Source organism: Euwallacea fornicatus, chromosome 26, assembly GCF_040115645.1.
Source record: "Euwallacea fornicatus isolate EFF26 chromosome 26, ASM4011564v1, whole genome shotgun sequence".
NCBI lineage: Eukaryota > Metazoa > Arthropoda > Insecta > Coleoptera > Curculionidae > Euwallacea > Euwallacea fornicatus.
Window position 1 is genome coordinate 2,792,627 of NC_089566.1, and position 21,896 is coordinate 2,814,522.

The 21,896-nt window shown below is 39.9% G+C and overlaps 1 protein-coding gene across 2 annotated transcripts in view; it reads left to right on the forward strand.

Moving 5' to 3' along the window:
• LOC136347069 (protein qui-1) overlaps nt 1-21,896 on the forward strand; it is a 124,381-nt gene that overhangs the window by 15,231 nt on the left and 87,254 nt on the right. For both annotated transcript variants that reach the window (XM_066296714.1, XM_066296715.1), the window contains exons 2-3: nt 9,103-9,182; nt 20,487-20,775. In XM_066296714.1, coding sequence (XP_066152811.1) covers nt 20,670-20,775 — 106 coding nt within the window. In that variant the 5' untranslated portion in view covers nt 9,103-9,182; nt 20,487-20,669. The remainder of the gene's footprint in view (nt 1-9,102; nt 9,183-20,486; nt 20,776-21,896) is intronic.

Sequence of the window (21,896 nt, forward strand, 5' to 3'; positions counted from 1 at the left end):
TCTTTTCAAACCCACTGTGGCTAATTTAAGTTAAAAAAATTGCGTCTCGATGTACCCATAATGCAAGTTGTAAATAACAAAAAGAAGAAGAAAAAAAAAAAAAAACATTATCGTTTGGCAGTATCGATTAGTATATTACGAGCGTGATTAAAACAGCTCGAGGGCTTTTCCAGTTGCCTATCCAGTTTTCCCAACTAATCACATCTGGAAAGGTATTTTTTACACTCCAGGTGCTTCGCATCGTATGCGATCACGCATCAAACAACCAGTTGGGTATAAATTGCTTCCAACCAGCGGGCCTCCCTTTGTTTATCCATCGTAATATATTACACAGTGAAAATGCAAACTATATTGCTCTCAAGGAGAATTTCAGCTCCTAAAACTATTGTTTTTTTTCCTTTTTTTTTTTTTTTTTTTTTTTTTTTTTTTTTTTTTTTTTTTTTTTTGTGACGAAATTCCCTGGATCTGGACGGAACAGAGAGGGGCTAATTTAGGGTTTGTCATATTATTCTGAGTTTAAATCGTGCGCCAATGGCGTCACTTAAAGGTGAATGCCTTTTAATTAATCGCTTTGACATAAACATAAATTTTAGGGCCATTCTCGATTCGATTGGATTAACACCAGCAAATTTCCTTTATTTGGGAACGACGGGAATTGAGCGGAATGCCTAGAATTTCGGGAAACTTATTATTGGAATAGCCTCAAATATTGATTAGGTAATAGGAATAACAAGCTGGAAATCCATTAAACATCGGAAAAAATTGGCTTCATTTCTGCTTTTAATCTCTTTACCTATCTCTAGCGGTTCTCGAAATATTAATTAATGCTTTAAGTTTTTTTTTCCAAAATAAGGCCCCAATAGATCTAGAAAAATAATACATTCCGGGGATTATTTCGGAAAAAGTGGTTCTACCCTCTACAGGCTGGCTCAGCATGAATCTCCTCTGGTTAGACTGCCTAAGTGTGTTTTTAATGGCAACAAATGCGCTAAAAGGCAATTAAAGTTCCTTTAAAACGATGAATTATGCATTATGCGCATTATAAAATTGTTTCGGAAAATCCATTGTGTCTAAATATTGGATTATTTTGGCATATTTCCCGGATATGACTCTGGAAGCCCACGATGGTTGAGAACGACGCAATTGTTTGAACAATTTGACAGGTAATGGGGCTCTGAATATTCGTTTGCACGTTTGTACGGATACAAAATCCTATTAACCATGGAACATGTTCACAACGCCTTAAATAACTCGAATTTTGTCTAAACCTCACGTAAACAATGAAATAATACAATTGTTTAATCTTCGCTTCAGATGCCTAAAATGACTTCTAAAAAGCACCCCGAACTGTGCACATTTAAAGACTGATTTGTGACTCTCTGGATCTTGCATGCATGGGGCTCACGGACGCAGTTGGTTACACGTTGGTGCAAAATTTACGGTTTACCGCTGTTGCGTAAACATGTTCTTTTATCTTACCGTATGTACAAGTTAAAATCCAGTGGGGTCACATCGGGAGATCCAACAGGCCAATGCCGGAGCAACCGTCGCCGCAGGACTCCTTTTTTTGTTGGTAGCGCGTCCAGTTGGCATCAACAGACGTGGTATTCCTCCACGGTTAGATTTGGAAAAACGGTTTTTTCATTCTCAGACATTTCGGTTCGGCATAAACTTATTCTCCTCGGAGGAAAAAACATTAAAACTGAATTTTCCTTCAAATGATTTTTTTTTAACCGCTCGTGGATTACGATCAACCCTGAAGTGTTCCTCTTGGCCATTGAAAAGGCATTCAACTAGAAAACTGGACTTCGTCCGGTCATATTATATATATATATTTTTAATTTGGGGTCTTTTTGTTTGTGCACTAAAGTCGCTTCATAAATCCTGCGATGGTAATCTTCTAGTTCTGGAAGTTGGGCTTTTGCAAGCTTGAACGGACGCACGTTATGATTGGTCAAGATTTTCTGACTCGAAACCCCTGCTAACCCCAAATTATCTGCAGCACTACGGAGGGGGATTTGGGGATAAGCCCAGAAGTAAGCTGAAACGCTCATATATTTTTCATCAGAAATTACAGGTTTCGGTAAAGTAGGTCCCGCCCTTAGTTCTGAGCCGTAATGAATTAAGTCACGTTATATCCGTATAAACTCCCTTCAATTCATTAGCCATAAATCAGGGCACATTTCATTGAACTTCAATATGTTTTTGTTATAAATCGGGGACATTGCCCGTAAAGAATAAAGAATTTCATCAAAACTTCAGTTGAAGGGCCATTTGATGCAATTTATTTAGTTTTCGACTCACTTCTCTGAAAGAGGTGCAATCGAATATCCTCAATCCCGCCACTTGTCGAATTGTTTGACATTTATGTAGTTTTCAACCATCAAAGCGTTCCAGGCCCGCATTCAGGAAATTTCCCAAAATAATTAAATATTTTGAGACAACAAGCAAAAGATCGCTCATTTGTGCGATGTGACGGTTTAGGTACGGGAACGTGACACATCATTCTAAAGCATCTTTAATCGTCTTTCGGTGTAATTGCTGTATACAGGATGTTCCGTTAAAGATGTGTTTTAGGCAGGTCTAGTGTTTGACAGTAAAAATAAATTTTGAGCCACAGCCACACACTGTAGGACGTAGCCTCTTCCACGTAGGGCAATTTCGTGGACTCTTCCGAAACGACCTCCAGGATGTATTACTTTTGCGAGCCTCAAACGCGCAGGAGCAGAGGATTTGTTAAGGTCTTATTACGAACCGAAAACGGAGGACATTAATTAATATTTTGAAAATCGCTCTTCGTAGGTTTAGAGATTATCGAAAAGAGATAGAGGACCTAAAAACGAAACAATGTACATTGAGGACCGAAAGGTCGGCATAAACCTTGAAAATTGGAGGAAATGTTTTTCATGAAAATGCTGGAATGCTTCAAACCTTATTTTTCACGGTGCATTTGTTTATGTAATAGATACGTGTACAGGGTTATCCACGTACTAAGTAAATGTACTTTTTATAATTTTTTTCTTACGGAACCCCATGTACATAATGATGGTTTTGATTTTTTTGAGAAATTTCGAAGATACTTCATCTAACATATCCATATAATAACAATAATATAATAATAATAATAACATTGCTATCGATGGATCGAGTGAGGGGGGAATTGGAGAGGCCTGTTAGCTAGCCTGATCTCACTCCTACTGACTATTTTTATGGGGTTTTCTAGGACATAGGGTGTATTTAAATAAGCCCAAATATATAGAAAAGTTAAAGAATAGAATCACTCGAGAAATGTCTCCCCGAATGACGAGAAAAGTTCGAAAGGAATTTGAACTGCGGCTTACCCACTGTCAGGAAGTCAACGGGGCACAGTTCGGACGTTTAATACGTTAGATTGTCGTCCTTTGTACTGTTATCTTTTAACTATCAGTAATTCCACCGTTATTCCTATATTTTTTAATTTTTTTTTTCAAAAATGCTGAATTTAAACACGGACACGTCACGTGAAACATGTTCAGAGTTTCCCAAAGACCTTAAAAACATCGCAACATACATGGAGATCGATAAGAAAAAAATTCTTAATCTACGTTTATCTTCTATGTAGGTGGCGCTTTAGTATTATTTTGGTATCACTTGAAAGGGCATTAAATAGTGATTCCTATGAATACTTAAAAATTCCATATACCATAAGCAAGAATTCTAAGTCATAGGTGGGTAGGATGCAATCAATATTTTTGCTCACCCTGTGTATCAAATTTCAAGGGAAATATTTTCAACTTGAATAAGTATCTGTTGCTAAGACGTACTGGTCAAAGTACTGGTAATTAACTAATTCATTTCACTTAGGAAAAAAGCGTTTTCTTGACCCTTGCGTTTTTACATTTCGTTAAATTTCTCGATGAGCACTTGTCTTAGACCTACTGAGCGTTACTGCCGCTGTTTTCTTTTTCTAATTTCAAATATTTAAAAAATATAGGATGTTAGATTTAAAAGAACGTAAGTTCGCATTCTATCTTTTTGCCGCGCACCCTGTATAAACGTCAATATTTTTTAAAACATGCCCTACAAGGGCGTACGTAAAAGTGTAAGAACAATTTTTCATCGAAACCATTAACAAACCCGTAACCGTCCGAGGCGCTCTCATCGGACCACCCTGTATATGTCGGCTACGTCAAAAAATGTGCGACAAAAACAATATTTGATGCGTTTCATGACATTGTTGACATTTGATCCGTTGACATTTTCGCGAAATGTATTTCCTTCAATTTTCAACGAATTTGCGCGGGACTTTTAGTTCTCCCTGTATACGGCATCCCCATTTAATATGTCATCATATAGGAGTTACCGCTTCTCTTATATGTATATAGCCGGAAACGGCACATTGCTCAAAATGTTTGAGGTCGATATAGTAAGACATTTATATTCGCTGTTTTGATCATATTTTTTTTTATCACGGATCGAGAATTACCCTGTATGGTTAGTATAGGAAATTACCCATGCAAATGTAATTAATGGCTATACGGGGGAAAGAATGTTAATTTTAATTGAAATCGGTTTAAAGTAATCCATTGCCTACATTTATTTGGCATTTTGAATAATAAATATTAATTCAATTGAAAATTTATTCTAAATAACAATCTGTTTTTGTGTTAATGTGGTTATATACGCAACGCGTTCGTTAAACATTTTATAAAATTACTTCATTTCTGGCTTTGCGAGGTAGAGTCGTTAGAATGAGTGGGATGATGAATTCATTCAATCAATAATAAAAAAACAAAAAAAAAAACAAAAAAAAAAAACAAAAAAAAACAAAAAAAACAAAAAAAAAACGTACGAAATCTCTACATTTTCTCAGAGCATTAACAATGATAAAGCTAATTGATATCAATGAGGCGACCATGTGAACACATCAGGTCACAGCGAGAGCTTTAAATTATAATAAAGCGAATTTAAAAAATTGTTAAAAGCAACGGGGTTAATGTATTAACTAATTTAACATAATATCGTGGGTAATTCATAATGATGGAGTACCGAGGGCTCGGTATGAGACCCCCATGAAGAGTTTCAATACGCGTGAAGGCAATTCGCCGCAATATTGAATATATGCTAATTTGATGAAAGCACCTAAGTTGTTTGCATTCGCTAAAATGGAATACACCAAATATTAATGCATTTTAATGCCTACATTATGTGCGTCTGTAATATATTCATGGCCTGGTTTTCAATACGGACATGGTCCTCCATATGGAATCAACAAGAAGACGGGGGGCATTTACCTAGTCGATTTTGTAGCGAATGAAAGCGCAATATTAATCACATCCTCATCAATCACTGCAAATTGATTGCGTTAATCACGATTATGAAGGTCGTGGATTAACCGGCAACTCTTTATTTATCAGTAGCGTAGAAGAAACGGGGAAAAAAAGTAAACACGCCCAATTTTGAAGGTCCGCGTAGGGGCGTTCGGGGCAGGCGAGTAAATTTTCAATTTTCTGTGAATCGTAGAAAAGTACAGGGAATTTTACATATTGTAAAGGTCGATTGACACTTGAAGATGCGTTTTCCGTACTTATACGCAGGAGGCTGAAGGAAATATTCTGGGAAATTTGGAAATCCTGAATATCGATGCAACCTATCCGACCACCGCACAGAACGCAACAAACGATCAATTAACTACAACTAAACGCAAAAGACCACATACAACTATGTTAACAAGTCGCTACTCCCTATAAAGTCTACGACCTTTAATTCGGAGAATTATACAGCGTCGATCATGAGACGTTTAAAATGGTCCATGGCTCCAATTGACGTCATTCCCAACTTTAAGATAAAAAACCTCAATCGGAAAATGACTAATGTGCGAGCGACAATAACGGGAGAAAGTGAAGAATTCAATCGCCTGTCATGCATTACATGACCACGTAACGAGTAAATGCATATATTTATACAGGGTGTCCCATTTGGAACTGCGACTGGAGATTACTCAAAAACGGTACGTTGTATGAAAAAAGTTTCAAATAAAAGTTGTTCGATAAGGAGGGGAACACGTCATGAAGAGAGCGATTTTTAGCCGAAACGTCGTTTTACAGCCATTTCGCAGGATACTTTTTCTGAGACGGCAACCCTGTACTTTTTTTGCTGATCCCTGCAGACTTCCAAAAAGCGAATACGTTCTGTTTTTGCTGCAGAATCACCTTTGGTTTTTGTTAAATTAATAGTCGAAACTGTTGCGTTTTCTTTCCGAAAAAGTTCCGTAATGCATATTCTGGTTAATGCTCTTAAAGATCCTTCCATCTGATTAAAAGAGCACATTAACGCGTCATCGAGTGCAGCTTTGAAAGACCCTTAAGTTCAGTGGTCACTTGGGCCACGTTTCAATTTTGAAAAATCGGCCATTTCGCGCTGCCGGTGACGTAAGCAACATTTCAACCAACCAACAAACGGCAAAAGATAGTTTGTCCCATTCGATGCTGTTTTCGAACGATTAAAAAACGACGATTTGTTAGAAAGTTAACGGAGAGGGCAGAATTTAGCATCGCACGGTATACGATCGTGGCACAAAGGTCGAACAACATATGGATGAAGCAGCGTGCGTGTGGCAATATGCCGACGATGCCGCACTTGTTGTACACGACGAAACGACTGAGAAAATGGCGGGATGACTTCAGGCGCTAATGGACAACACGGTAGCGCGGTTGCGTAAGTGGAGACTCTCACCAAATGCCTCCAACTTCTACTTTCACATTTCGAGGTCGAAGCAGAGTTCCCAGGATTAAAAGCGGCGAGTCACACAGACTTAAGCAAAAAAACGATGTTAAATGCATTAAGGTAATAATCGACAACAAACGTAAATTCACTGAACACGCTCGAAATGTGAGAATAGAAATTACTAAACGAGCAAACAGTTTCCGTCTCTGACGTATGAAGATAAAGGGATCAATACAAATATTGCAAAAAAGTAATAATCCAGAGAGAATATGCATGCAATTGTCAGGCTATGCACACGTACTGAGGGAAAATGCATTGGCAAAAACTGAACGACAAAATGGATTGCACTAGGGTTGATCACCAGGATGACGAAACCTGATCAATGAACATACGAACGTACCTCCATGATGAGAATAACCGAAAGGCTGCAACAAATTTAGGCAAGATGGGACCACGATCGTCATAACTGGGCCAGTTCGAACCCTCTTTGCTTTGCGAGACAAACAAGAAAATCCTGCCTCTTTTTCCTTTGAATCGCTCCATTGGAAAAGTTCTAAATGTATCTTTTTTTGCTTTTCTTTCCTTTAGCATTACATGAATAATTATTTATGTATTATATACGTAGACGCAAGTGTTTTTTGTCACAAGGAGAAAGAGGCCAAACGATCAACGACTCCTTCCTCTGCAAATAATAGTATTATTGATTAGAAAACGTGCGTTTTTTTCGAAAAAAACTCGTGCGGTAAAAGATACAAATTCCTCCCGAAGTATCTTAAGGCCCACATTCCCTGCCATCGGGTCAAAACCCATTTCAGTGTTTCCCTCCATTCAGCCATCCGTCTGTGATCCCTGCGGTCTGAAGAGGCTCGTCAGCAACAGCAGCAGCAGCAGCAGTGTACTGAGTGTTTCAGAACAAGTGTGCCAACGCCTTACCGTCGGCTCCTGCGACCGAAGTAAGAAACGAGATTCATACGGGCACGTGTGCGTTTTCGCTTACCGTCTGAAATGTACCGTGATAAAAAAATGGTTTCAAAGTTTTTTTTCTTAACAAGTCCGTTGCGGCATTGAACTCTTTATGAGAACTGGGGGTAGAATGCAGGTGCAGAAACGCACCTTTTGAGATAATTTTTTTTTTATGTGACTAGAGACGTACTCATTAATGCGTCCCTGGGCATTTCAAATGAAAAACGTGATACGCTACTGGTTGGGAGAAAAGAAAAAAATTGTTTTCTGAATGCTTCATATCTCTGTGAAAAAGAGTCTCTTCGGTAATTGGCATGACGCTAACCTTTCTCGTGGAAAAAAATAAAACGTCATGATCTGCAACTGGGAAATCGCATAATTCATTCGTTTGATATAAGAAAAAGTTGAGCAGACGTTTTTCAAGCATGCGAAAAGGATCCGCGCGTGCGCTCTTGCAGGCGGGGGGCATTTTCCCACGTCTTATTTCGTTGCCGCTTCACAAGTAACGTAGTTTACCTAATTTAGTCTTGTGATTTTAGTATCAGTTAGAGAACAATATTGTTTTCCATAAAAACGTTATGGAAAATATTCGATAGACCATTTTTTCGCAGGAATGCGAAGCGTTTAGAAAATTATTATATTTATCTCTATCAGGGGCGGACTAACTTTCCGTTCAAAGCGTTTAGGGTCACGTCAGTGGGGTCACCAGTGAAATCTGAAAAATTGTATTCTCCTTAAAAGGTGTCTCTGTACCCACTTTATACTGCCCGATTTTCATGAAAATATTTAATGCCGGAAGGGCTCATCAGCAACAAACCAAAACAACGATCACTCTTGTTCACCCAGTGCTTCAGACAGGAGGGGAGTACAGACCGATGTTCTGTGACGAACCTTTTTCTCATTTCCGTCACAGGACCCCACAGCAAACGGTTCACAGACTCGTCCTGAGACACCCTGTATATAGTCATCCCAAGTCGACCCGGAAACGCGATCTCGGATCGAATTGCGTTGACTAGACGTGGCCAAGAGGTGAAACCCTCAAAACGTTTGCCATTTCCCAGTCGTTTGTGTTTAAATATTTTTCGGCGTGTAGAATTGGACGTTTTTCGAAATTCTTCTGTCTGATACACAGTTAACGTGTAGTAATAACAAGTCGGTTAGAACAGTACGTTAAAGCAGCAGTTTGCCGCCGCACATAGGTGGAAACGAACCGGGAAACGAATTGCGATATGTTCCTCCTAGCTTTTTCATTTTCCAAACGCAATTTCCATAAAACCAAATGTAATATATGCAATAAATTCTGGTATACACGGAATTTTGACTGCATTCTCTGCTTTAACTGGTTTTTGATACCGTCGCTCAATGCTATTTGGGAAATGTCACCGGAATCATATCGGTTTTTAGGTGAAGTCATTGTGAATCCTCTTATTACAGGAATCGACCACTATGAAGAGACGCTGTTAGTCACGCTACTTTTGGCCAAGAATTGCTGTGATAGAACGTTGAAAGACATGGTAAGTATGTAATTAGTTCGGGAAGTTGAACTGTTTAAGACAAAATCGATGAGATTGTCACGGAGTACTAATACATTGTGGAATTAAGTTCAAACTTGCATCTTACGGGCGATTTCCGAAACTGAATTAATTTAAATGACTGCCTTCACATGAGATTTAACATCCCGGAACGCTTTAGGTGAAGAACGACCCTTCCAAAGCAACAGGTAGCAAGTTCTGACTGTCTTAAACGCGGAATACCTCGGTGTCTACCTACCAATCGCCACCAAATTGGCGGCTCGCAGCAGATTGAGCAGGCGCAGTAGAGTTGTTTTTCGAAGTGAATTTTAATATAAATGTTTATAACAAAGTTTGTCACATCTCGCTCTTTTCGTTACACCGGGCGATTCATTGAGGATGGGACGTCGCGAAGCGCGACACGGGGGACACCAGAATGTGACGGTGGGGCCCAGCGAACCTCACACCGATGTTGCGGGTCTCAGAGTTGCCGGGTGTCAAAGGTTCGAATTTTACTTTAACATTCCTCGACAACTCTTCGTTTCAACAGCATCAACGCCAAATCCGACACACTTCCGTTTTAGTTAGTGGTTAGTTCAGGTTAGTTACGCTAAGTAAGAATTTTGATCTCCTTCTTGCGCAGCTTCCAGAGGGCGCGAGCTACGATGTACCCCCCCGGTATATTTGATCGTGTTTTTTAACGAGCGGAACTAAAGTCAAAATCCCTTCGATGCAACAAAAGGGCGTACACTTTTGCTCAAAAAAAGGCATTCCGGCTTAATCCCGAAACCTCCTGCCGTTTACGAGATATTTACCCTTAAGACAATTCATGTGGTACCGTATCAGATCCTTGATTGATTTGGAAAGTACACCGTTCAGCCATCAAAGAAACGAGAGGTAGTTTTTTTTTTTGTACGGAGGGGGAAAACCTTCTAAAGGTACTCGGTCTGGTGGCCTGGGACCGGGTCATGTGGGATTCATCTCCTGAAGGGAGGCGCCTACCCACTAAAAACCCTCCTCTCTTCACCCCGGATCCCCTCCTGAACCGCCGTCAGGCATTACTTCAGAGGGGGGGTGGTGTTCTCTCCCTTCGCTAGGTCTGTGTCTCTCTTAGTCGGTCTCCCTCTCTCCCGCCCCCTCCAGCAGGAGTTCTACTGTGTGGGACAGAGGAGGAGGAGGAGACGTGAAGCCCCCCACCACGACAAGGTGGGGACGCCGCGGGGGGGCATGGAAGGCAGTTAAAAAGTTAAAAATGGGTCTTATTATAAAATTGATTTGGTCGAAAACACAAATCGCATCACGCATTTCATTAAAGGGAAAATCGCCGTGCATTGGTATTTTTACTTTGAAATTACGGTTTTTTTTACACAAAGAGAGCAACTTGCAGGTAAATAGTCCGATAACTTCGACATGCTAAACTAACGAGAGCTACGTAATGCGTTGCCATGCGAGTGTACATACGGCCACCGCCGTTTTTGACGATTTCATATGGTGTTAATTAGCTTATGGGTGAAAGTCACGTAAACGCCGAGATATGCCTGGATTAAACAAAATTACATTTTTTAGGTAAAAATACACGCTCTTTCATTGTATTGAATAAAATTTAACCTTACGGGCACTCGCAGAAAACGTTACGAAATATGCCGAAGTGGGGGCTCGTAACCGGTGCCACTTGGAGGCGACATGAAAATTTGAAAAAAATTTAAAAAAAAACCGAAAGTGCACCTGTTGCGGTGCCGATGTCACGAAAATACAAAAAGTCGCTAAGAAATCTGAAAATAAATTCTCAATCTTTGACACCCTGTAGTTCTGAAACGCGCAAAATTGGTACGAAGCATAATGGGTCCGATCGTCACATTTGGGTGTCCCCTATCTGGGGTTTTGCCATGTCCCATTCCAAATGAATTATCTTGTACGTACGCGGCGCACATATGGAATTTGAGCGACAACTTGAGCCCCCCGTAATCTTCGAAATTAATGACCTATCTAAAAATTCGCACAACACGTCAAGTTTGCTTGGTATTTAGTGTAAAATACACCCCCGTCCTTGCGTCTCCGCTCTTGTGCGCATCACTGCAACCCTTAAGAATTTTGGCAATAGGGCTAGGGACAAGGCAATATATCGATGTGCCGCAATGCTATGGGATCCAGCAATTTTCCCAAAATGTTCCTCTGTCCTCCAGTCGTTTGGTCCAGCGTATTACTTGAAAATTGCGTCCCGCTCGGCATTTGTTTAAAATGACCAAATGTCCTTTCTTTCGTTACAAAGGACGTTTGCCGGACTCGGTATATCCGAAACCACTGCGCGGCGCAACCTCTTGATATCCGAAATTTTCCTGAATATACAAGGTGCGAATTATGTTTCCTGAAGGTGGTTTTTTGTTAATATTTTTGAAAGATTTCAAGATAAGTCAGTGGCATCGCGCACTTTGCTATAAATTTTTGTGCCTTTTCTGAACCTCTATGAAGACATCGGCACATTTTCCAGGGGCGGGTAATACAGAGGAATAATGCTTAAAACTTTTTTTTACTTTTTGTACTCAACTTTATTGACGATTTTATAGGAGAAGTATTAAACTGGACGATTTTTACATTAAAAAAGTATTGTTTTCGAGGAAATTGAGATTTAACAAATCTATGGGTTGTATTAAATGAACATTAGATTCAAAATCCCCCTTTATACACTTTTTTTAAACAATAATTGTAATTAAATACCATTCCGGCGGCAACGAGAAACCATCAGACTTAATTAATTATTGCTGTCATGTAAAAATGTTAAATAAATATTTGTTTAATCTCAAGGTCAACTGGGTTTTAAATCTGATGTTTATTTAATCGAATTTAGTATCCACCAATTTGGAAAATCTCAATTTTCCCGAAAACTATTGGGGATGTTGATGTTCTGCGAAAGTATCTTTTTTTTTATGTAAAAACATTTAAATTTAATATTTTTCCAATAAAGCCGCCAACGAAGTTAAGCACAAAAAAATTCAGGCAAAACGTGGCAATTTCCTTGTACAGACTCAAAAAGGGCACAAAAAAAAGTTACAATAAAGTACGAAAACCTACTAATTTATCTCGAAGAGTTTCGAAAAGATTAACGAAAGGCATCCTCAGGAACCGGCTTATCGCACCCTGATCATCGAAAACGAAGCGCCTTTGCACATTTGCTTACATAAAGTTTTCGTCATATTTCAGGCCCTATCATACGTAGTTGAATTTATGGCGCTACCTTCAGAGACACTTTGTATATTTATTTGAACTTCCCGTTGGGTCTCAGTCTTACTTGAACATTGTGCCACATCAGCAGACTGCGTGGAATTTTTACAACGCTCGGTATGCAATCTGTCTTTTTGCGGGGGTTTGAAAACTTTGAGGCTCACCATAGAGCGATTCGACGCCATAATTTTCAAAAGTCGTTTTTTCCATTTCCGCTTCTTCCGCCCAGGCGCGAAGCTGCGTTCAGTACGTCTCTGCTGTTACTATGCCCGTACAAAATGGCCCAGAGACATGGATACAAGTAGAGCGTGCCAGCAGATAAGAGAATAGAGCAATCCGCCTAAATTAGATGAGAAAAAAAAAAACTTTATTTTTCTTATCAGCACCGATAACTTGAATACTTTTACAAATTCTGATACTTTAAACTACTTTATGTCAAAGAGGGCCCCGCAAAGGGCTCGCATCTTCGGTTTTCGAGATATATCCTGCTCCGCCACTCTGTGCATTTTTAACATTTCCTTAATGCTACTTTCTGGTTGAGAGCGAGGATTCGAAAACAATCCTGTAGTTAACGTGAACTTTATTTAACGGAATCAATAGTATCCTTAGTCAGACTAAGGAGCCTTACCTACATCTCGAAAATTCCAGTTTCAATCCTTCATGCTTCAAAACTCTTTATACAGGGTGTCCATTCGCCGACCCCTCGAACTCCTACAAGTTCATTTGCGATTTCATAAAAAAAATCGTTTATCTGTATGTGAAGGTGAACTCTTAAATTAGCGACGGCTCTATAGGGTGTTCCGAAAAAGCGGGCCGTCACAAAATATCATTTTTTTTTAATGGAATCATCTGCATTTTCTTCACGTGATGGAGCCCCCTCTGGATCCTATTTTAGTTCCTATATTTTTTTACCTTGGGGTGCAGTGCTATGACGATTTAAACGTAATTTCAGACGTTCGCAGTACCTCACAAAAGTGTATGCGTGTTGGAGTTAGCTTCAACTACATTGTGACAACTACAGGGTGGATTCTCATAAAATCACTTTAGTCGGCACGAATACCCGTTCAGCCAAAAGTACATACAGGGCGCTCCCACTGACAACTTCAATTTTCACCTTTTCAATTCAGATTTTTTTGAGTGTTTCAAACAGACCGGGACGTTCCTCCATGACGCAGGATGAAAGAAAATTCATTTTTCTTCATTTTAGTGTAAAATTACGTTCATTTGCGTTAAATATTAACGGAATTATTAGTTATTTCGGGAAAACCTGCATTCATGGCTAAGCGCCCGAGTGTTTAGCGTGCGTTGCCATGGTTTCGCTGTTCTTTTGTTTTAAGTTTTGACAGTTCATTTACGGTTTTTCGTTCCTTCCGAAATGTGTTTATGTTAAAACTGACCATCGAGCCGAAGCACGTTCACTAGGAATTTACGGCTATGACGTATGCAATTAGTTCACGTGATGGAAATTGCTCACTGTCATCTCGGCGTAACGATTCCTCATGAAGGACATCCTGGCGTAGGGAGCCTTTAAAGCTTCAAACGCCGTTTTGAACGACCAGGAAGTGTCAGTTACGAAGAGAAAAGTCGAAACAAGAGGTTTCAGGAGCAGAAAATGAACTAGACGTCGCTTTATCAGGAGCGGAAAACTCAAGCTTCAGCCCCGGAGGAATCAGGCGAGTGGTCCATGAGCTTTCAAAGCTCAAAACAAAGGGGCATCTGAACTATGCGCACGCATGATTAACACTCGGGCACTCAGCCGTGAACGCGAGTTCTCCCGAAACATTTAATAATTCCATTAAAATTTAAGATAATTATGATGTTAGCACCTGCGTAAATCGAAAAAATTAAATTTTCTTTTGTTTTCTGTCTTCGAAAACGTACCATTCCACTTGAAAAAATAAAAAAGTTGAAGTTGAAAAGGTGAAAATTAACGTTGCTGTTGCGACACCCTGTGTACATTTTTGGTTACGTGGGCATTGGTGCCTGTCGCGGGGACCTTACATGAGAATCCATTTTAAAATCATCAAAATCTAACTTGAGCTGACTGCGGCAGTCATTTTTTTGTGAGGCATTGCAAATTCCCAAAATTTCTTTTAAAACGTCGTAGGTTCGAGTGAATGGGCGGAAAAACTCTAAGGATTAAGGCGGCACCAGAAGAAGACACCATCACATGAAAAACATCAGGTAGTCGGTCTCATTAAAAAAAAAAAAACGCTTTATGACGGCCCCTTTTTTGGGACGCCCTGTAGGATTGTTGCTAATTTTGAAATTCTCCTTTGTTAGGCTCATCTACATCCCCAAAATTGATTTTTTTTGTGAAATTACAAATGGACTCGTGAGAGTCCGAGGAGGCACGCCCATGTTTATACCGTAGTGACGGAGTTGGGTTGTTGTTTCCGATCATGAAATGGATGCGATTGCATAAAGAAATCTAATGGATTGGGCCGAGATTTTGCGCTGGACGTGGAAAATTCATATTCAAGATCTCGTTTGCATGTATAGGGTAATGAGCAGATGCCGTCTTGCATAAACCAAAAATATGGCCTTAAACATAAAGGAACATCCTCCAAAACTAGAAGTAAGTCGTTTCTCAAGAAGCTCAACTGCCATTCTCCATTCAGTTTTGCCGGAAGTTCAAATGGTCTTAAAATTATATCTCTGAAAATCCTACACTACACATTCATTGAAAATTCATGTTAGAAGTGATGTTCTCTCGGTGAATGAGGATTTTCCGAGTTTCAAGAGTGGCTCTTTCTCCAATTAAACACACCCTCGTTTGGAATGTTGCCCCATCGGAGAAAAATGTTTGATTAAAAAAAAAAAAGTATATGGTGTTAGTGTTAGAGGGCCAAATTGCAGAAATCAACTGCGGGTGAAACAATCCCTTCGCGACACATTTAGAATACACGTAAAATGGTATGAAAACTGCTTTTCTTTCCGTAGAAATCTAGAAATTGATGATTTGCTGACTGCCGGCGCTCCAGAGATGCTTCCGGTGGCAGTCTTTGGATCCTCCGGCATTCGGATGAAAATTTCCTTTTCCTGATCTAAAGTGAGAATTTTTGGTCCGCCATTTTTCGATTTTAAGTTGAATGAATCAGTCTCGCTCGGTTTGTCGTAAAGTTAAAAAAAAAGTCAATGACGTAATTATTTGCTATTGGAATGAAGGTGCCTTCCAGCAGCAGAACAATTTTTACTACGAAAGCTATTGGCTCGAAAACACTAACAATTTCTCTCATCTCGTTAGTTAATTTACTGCATCGAGGTATTTGTGAAAGTATCACACAATTCCCTTGTTGCACTAGTGAAACAAACATTCATTACTATAGACATTTTAATACTTTGCGCACGGAATCGCTTAATTAACAATATCTCGAAAATGAGTGCGAGTTTTTTGCAAAATATCTTTAAAGCATGCGCACTGACAAAACAGTGAGATGGGCTTTTTTGTGTCACAATAAGGTGGAGGTGACGTCGTCTACCAACTATCACGAAACGAATATTATTGGTGAATTGGTTCTACGAAGGATTCCTCCTAGAGCAATTTACAACAATAAAAACGTAAGATTTATTCTCACTTTACAGAATAAGAAAATACTCTGATACCTAGTAGGATGGCGGATAAGGCAAGTTCAACGGTAACGCTCTATTTTTTTACCTTCTGGGACCAAATACTCAATTGTGCCATTGTATCTGAGACACCCTGTATAAAGTTTTTTTTTGACAATATGAAATTTTTGCAATCTTCTGTAGACAATTAATCGTTTAAATTTCCGCAATTTTCAAAATTTATATGGAGCTTGTCGGTTTTGTGTAAATGCGAATTGGATCAATGAAAATTTGGCTATTTGTCGATCAACGGCCAGTATTTCTCGCTGCATGATCAGAGCCCTACAATAGCAAGTCCCGTTGAAGCTCATAAAAGAATGGACCTCCTCCCCTGTATGATCGGCGAAATAAAGCAGCCATAATATCCAATTCCGAGAATTTAGGGTAACTCGTTCATTTTCCCATTTACATTAGCTCTAGCTGATATAGTTCAATTTACTTCCGAAATCCGGGTTAGTGAAAGGACAGCGAAAAAGTCCCCAACTTTGGAAGATCTTCATGGTAGAACTGCTCGGACGAAGTCACATCAGTGAAGCTAAGCGTGAGAAGCGCTTGACCTTTGCAGGGGATACAGGGTGATTCGTTGGGGACAGGACATCGCGAGAGCCGAGATAGGGGACAACCAAATGTTTGACTCAACCTGTTTTATACTAATTTGGCGTGATTCAGGATTACAGGGTGTTCAAGGTTGAAATTTTACGTTTAAATTCGTTAATAACGTTTTGTGTTTTCACAGCATCAACACCGAATTCGTCATGCTCAGGTTTTGTAAGATAACAAATCAGATTTTGTACCTAATTTGTACGTGACTTCTAGGGGGCGCTAGTTACAACCCACTGCTTCAGTAGTTTTTTCTGCTATGAGCGCAACCAAAGCCAAATTCTATTCAAAATAACGGTAGAGCGTCTATTTTTACCCAAAAAAAGTATTCTCGGTTAATCTCAATATCTCTCTTCGTTTACGAGATTTTTACCCGAAACCCACGCCGCCTCAAATCCTTAAGCTCTCACTATGTATATCAGCAAACTTAGGTTGATGGGAGATTGCCACCTTTTCGGAGGAGAACAATTGTAACCTTTTTGGGTCTGATGGTACGAAAACGATCTAGAGAGATACAGGGTGTCCCATAAAAAAATCAAGTTTGGGTTCCCATTCGAAATTCTGTTACAGCATCGAGTGATGTGCAGTGCCCAAGACCATATTTAACCATTGTTTGGAGGTGCTTAATTTTTATGCAGTTAACAGAGATATTGTTAAAAACAGCACTTTAAGTCAAGACAAAACAAAGTGTTAAATACGAGCAAAGTAAGTTGTTCTAAGAGGATCCTTATTAAATATACAAGAGAAGCTCCTCCAAATGATGTTTCAGTAGTGTTCTTATGCACTGCATATTAATGGATACGATAACATTCAAATGGTTATGTGCGTGCGGCAAAGGAACAGTTCAACATTAACATTTCCAGGACCGTGGCCTTAACGCTTAATGGCCGTCTACATAAATATCAGCATTGAGTGCGGTACGTCTATTTTTGTATACTTTTACATTCTATCGAGGCTCACTGTTGTTTCAGTGCCCTGATGATGCAGCCGTGAAGTTGAGAAACGTCGGCAGTTAATCGGTTTGCTAACGTCCTCGTTCGTGTTGATGAAATTATCGTTTCGACAAACCAACTTCCACTTGACTTAAGATCGTTCAGCGAACGAATTTGTACGGGGCGTTGCAATTATCTTGTTCAGAGAATTATTTTAAACGAGACTATAAATTCGGGAATATAAAGTAAATACGGCGTGTTTAAAAAAAGTTTTGCCAAACTTGAGGGGACAATAGAGGGCACTGCAGTAGAAACTTTTTGTGTATAAACCCCTAGTCGGGCTCTGGAGTAGCTTTTAACTAAAAGCGCAATATTTTTTCGTTTTCTCTAAAACACCTTGATGCTCAAGTAATGTTCATTAAAGACAATACAAGAATAATAAACTTACAATAATGGTCCATAATAGCGACCTCTAACATTACATGAATTTCTCCATTGAAATATAGCATCGCGCACCCTTTGTAGCATGTGCAGATCGCGCTGCACTGTCGCCATCACTCTCCCTAACAATTCCTTGTTTGTAGCTACAGGGGCTTCATAGACCAAGAACTTGATGATGACCCTCAGAGCAAAAATCTAACGGGATTAAATCGGGACTTCGCATCGGCCAATCGGTAGATCCTCCTCTTCCCATCCAACCCCCAGGAAATCGTAGGGTTAAGTTAGGCAGTACCTGGCGGGCGAAATGTGGAGGTGCACCGTTATGGTGGAACCGCATTCTGTTTGGTATCTCCACAGGAACGTTTTAATAAGAATTTTTGATCACAATACTTAAGCATGGATGTTTCTTTGTGCCAACGAGAAAACTTTAAATTGTTGGAGGAATCTCGCTCCAGAGCTAAAACGGCTTATTTCCGGCTAGGGGTGCACATGCAAACATTTTCTCACCCAACGTTACCTGTGACGTCATCACGTTTGGCACCATATTTTTAAAGAACCTTGTATATAAACATAAATCGAGGGGAGGGTCCCTACCGAGATGCAGGACGTTAGGGTTTGACAGGGGTTCAGCAACCTTTGCTTCGCATATGGTGAAGAAGGCGAGATGGATTTTTTACAAATTTGCCTGAAGAAACGTTGCTGTGTTTTGTGAATTATCTAAAAAATCGGCATTTTTCAAGATTGTGGGGCGACAAGTTTCCGTCGAAAGACCCTGTGCACAGAGCGAACGCAGGGGCGTTCATTCGTTGATGAAAAGAGCAATGTGACAATGTATGTTTGTTTACTGTAGAGAACGTCTATTAAGCATACGGCAAAAATCTAGGGCGTTATTCGCTGGACTGTTCCAATAACATCTTGTGCTTTGACGGTTTCCGAAAAACCCCCTTGTTCCGGAGATACAGGGCGAGAAAAACTTTAGACCATAGCAGCACTTCATTATCAGATATTACGTATAAAGCTTCTTAATCCATACGGACTACATCATCTCCATCTAGAATGTAGGAATCCAATCTTCTCCCCATTGACTGCCTAACTGCTTCAAAACACCAGGGTCGTTTCTTATCGAGTTACGCTCAGCAGTGATCTTACTTTTTAAACCTGCCGCATTTTCCATTGGAGTATCATAAACCGATAACTTCAGACGCCCCCAGAAGAAATAATCAAGGGGGTTTAGTTCGGCGGATCGGGCAGGCCACAAGTGAAATCCACGTCGACCGCTCCGACGATCTCCACTATTATTGTTAAAAATTCACGAGCAACCACACTGAAATGGGCTGGTGCGCCATCCTGCATAAGTAAACACTCTCAAGAAACGAATTGGTCTCACAACGGCTACCTCACTCGAGGTAGTTGTTTTTAACAGTTCTCGTAGATTCAAAAATTTTTAATGAAAATTTAATAATAAAATGCTGCCGTTGTGCAAATTTCCTCTCTCTTCCCGCGTCTTCGGAGCAAAGAGCCCGATCGGAAGATCGTCGAAGGACACGACGTTCCCGGAACGGTCCAGGGAATGGCTCCCTGAGTTTTTGCCGCAAGTTTAACGGACGCCCCGTATATCGCGATATTAATCGCTGGCGATTGGCAGCAGCGACGGCGTTAATTAAATTTGACCAAAATCTTAGCAGAGTTTATAATGCGAAATTCCTGCTGTTTTGCCGTCGCTTAGTCGTGTCTCACCGAGTTAAACTTAAAAGATTAGTCAGAACCTAATCCCTCTCTTATCCGATCAAAAGGTATTTTTAATATCTTCTCCAGCGCCGAAAATCGTTTAAGGGAATCGAAGTTCAAAAGTGCGGGCTTAGTTTAAAGGGCAACTTTGCTTTGTTCCTCGAAAAGTGGGTTTACACAAGAATAAGAGCTCCGGCCAAAATCATACTTACTAAATCTGGGAAAAAGCTCTTAAAAAAAGCACATGACTTGTTTGAATGGGAAAGCACCTGCTACCATTTATTAGCCTTTGATAAAGAAAACATTTTTGGACAGGCACAAGGCGAATTTAATTTTATGGAATAACAAAGGAAATATAGCGGTTTCCTTGCTGGTGAGAAGAATTGAATTACGCCCTTATCTGCCTAATTTTAGGCATGACGGGCCACTTAAAAAAAGTTACTTTTCCAATACATTTTGTTTCGGATAAGAAAATTTACAGCAGGGAAAACGTTGCGATGGGAAAATATTATTCTGGAAATCAATATGGAAATTACCATACGCACCAGTTACCAGATTATAGTCGGGTTAGATTTACTTTAATGCTATCATAATTGGATTTTCGTACATGACGTTAGCTATTAGACACAGATCTGGACTAATGAGATTATTGTTCAATATAATAAACGCACTCAATCTCCATCTATTATACGCGCTTCCCGGCAGAGTGGATCATTTGAATTATCGGAACTCGGTGGATCCCTCAAGGTTTTGCTTAATAATTGACTTTACTTTTCAGTAATTCTGAGTAAGCTCCTAGAGGTAAGTAATAGCTTAACTGGAGCACACAGGATCACTTTTAGGTCCTGATAAAGAAGCCACGCAACCGTAGAAATAACTTAGCATTTAATTGTAAAAGAGACCTTGAAGAGACAATCCCTAGAGAGTAAATTGTTACAAGTTTAGAAATATAAAACGCAATATGAAGAATAACGATGAAACTATTTTGGAGATACTGCAGGGACATAAAACTGCGAAGTGGCCCAGTGCAAAATTGGTTAAAATTTTTATTGCTAGCACTAAAGAGGGTAAGTGCACTCGTCCCATCTGTAGTTGCTAGGGCTAAGGAGCACGGAAAATATTAAGAAAAATGCGTGGTGGGTCGGAGGAATGACGTAAAATAGCCAGAAAAAATGCGCTTCCTTAAAAAAAAAAAAAAAAAAAAAAATGTGGACGCATGCGCGGTCGACAGGAGGGTCGCTGCGAGGCAAATTCGTTTTTCCAATCGAACCCCCCGTGTCACAATTCTCTAGTGGCGAAATTCAATATTCAAAATTATTTTCGGCTTAATTCGCCAAATTACCAAATCTGGATATTTTAAACTTCACAAAAACACCCGTTTTTACGAAACTAATATAGATTGTTCATTAACGCTTTAATATTAAAATTGATATTTGTCCGTAAAATTTTATGTTTATCTAAATTTAATAATTTAGGGATGTTTATCGGGAATAATCGTGATGGCTCGAACGGTTAAATTTAAGCGTCTAGTGGGGGAGTCCCAGGGAAGAAACCTCTGACACCAGGTGTCGCGGATACCGCCGCGAAGAAGCCGGACAATGGGCGAGAGAAACGCTACTGCTTAACCTCCATCAAACGTCTCTACTAGCTTCTCAAAGTTGGATCGTACCAAGATGGTTACGAGTTGAGGAAGGACATTTCGTGTCTTTTTTGTAAACCGAACTGCTTCGTCTTCTGGTTTTCCGATCTCGTGAAGTTTGGATCGCCCTTCCTTTCTTTCGTTGACCAATCCGGGCCCTGGTTGGATACTTTCCCATGGGTCAGGGTTCGCAGGACGAAAACGATCCAAACGTGCACCTTAACGGGATTTTGCCATTAATGTCTCAACTCATGGGCTCTGCGAACGGTCAAATCGCTGATACTAGTCTATGGGCGAAGAGCACTCACAATACTCTAGACGGTACATATGGTGGGTCTGTTTTGTGTTTCTTCCAATGAACCCAGAACCGCCCTTTGAGTCCGGTAATTTATGAATTTGACTCTTTGACGTTTAACATGTATGAGACTCGACCATAAGTAACATGGCGACGTGGATGGGAATCCTACACTAGTTTATTGTACCAAATTTGTTGAGAAATCTGGAGAGAATTGAATTTAAAAGGGAACGAACGTCGGGATGGTTTTGCCC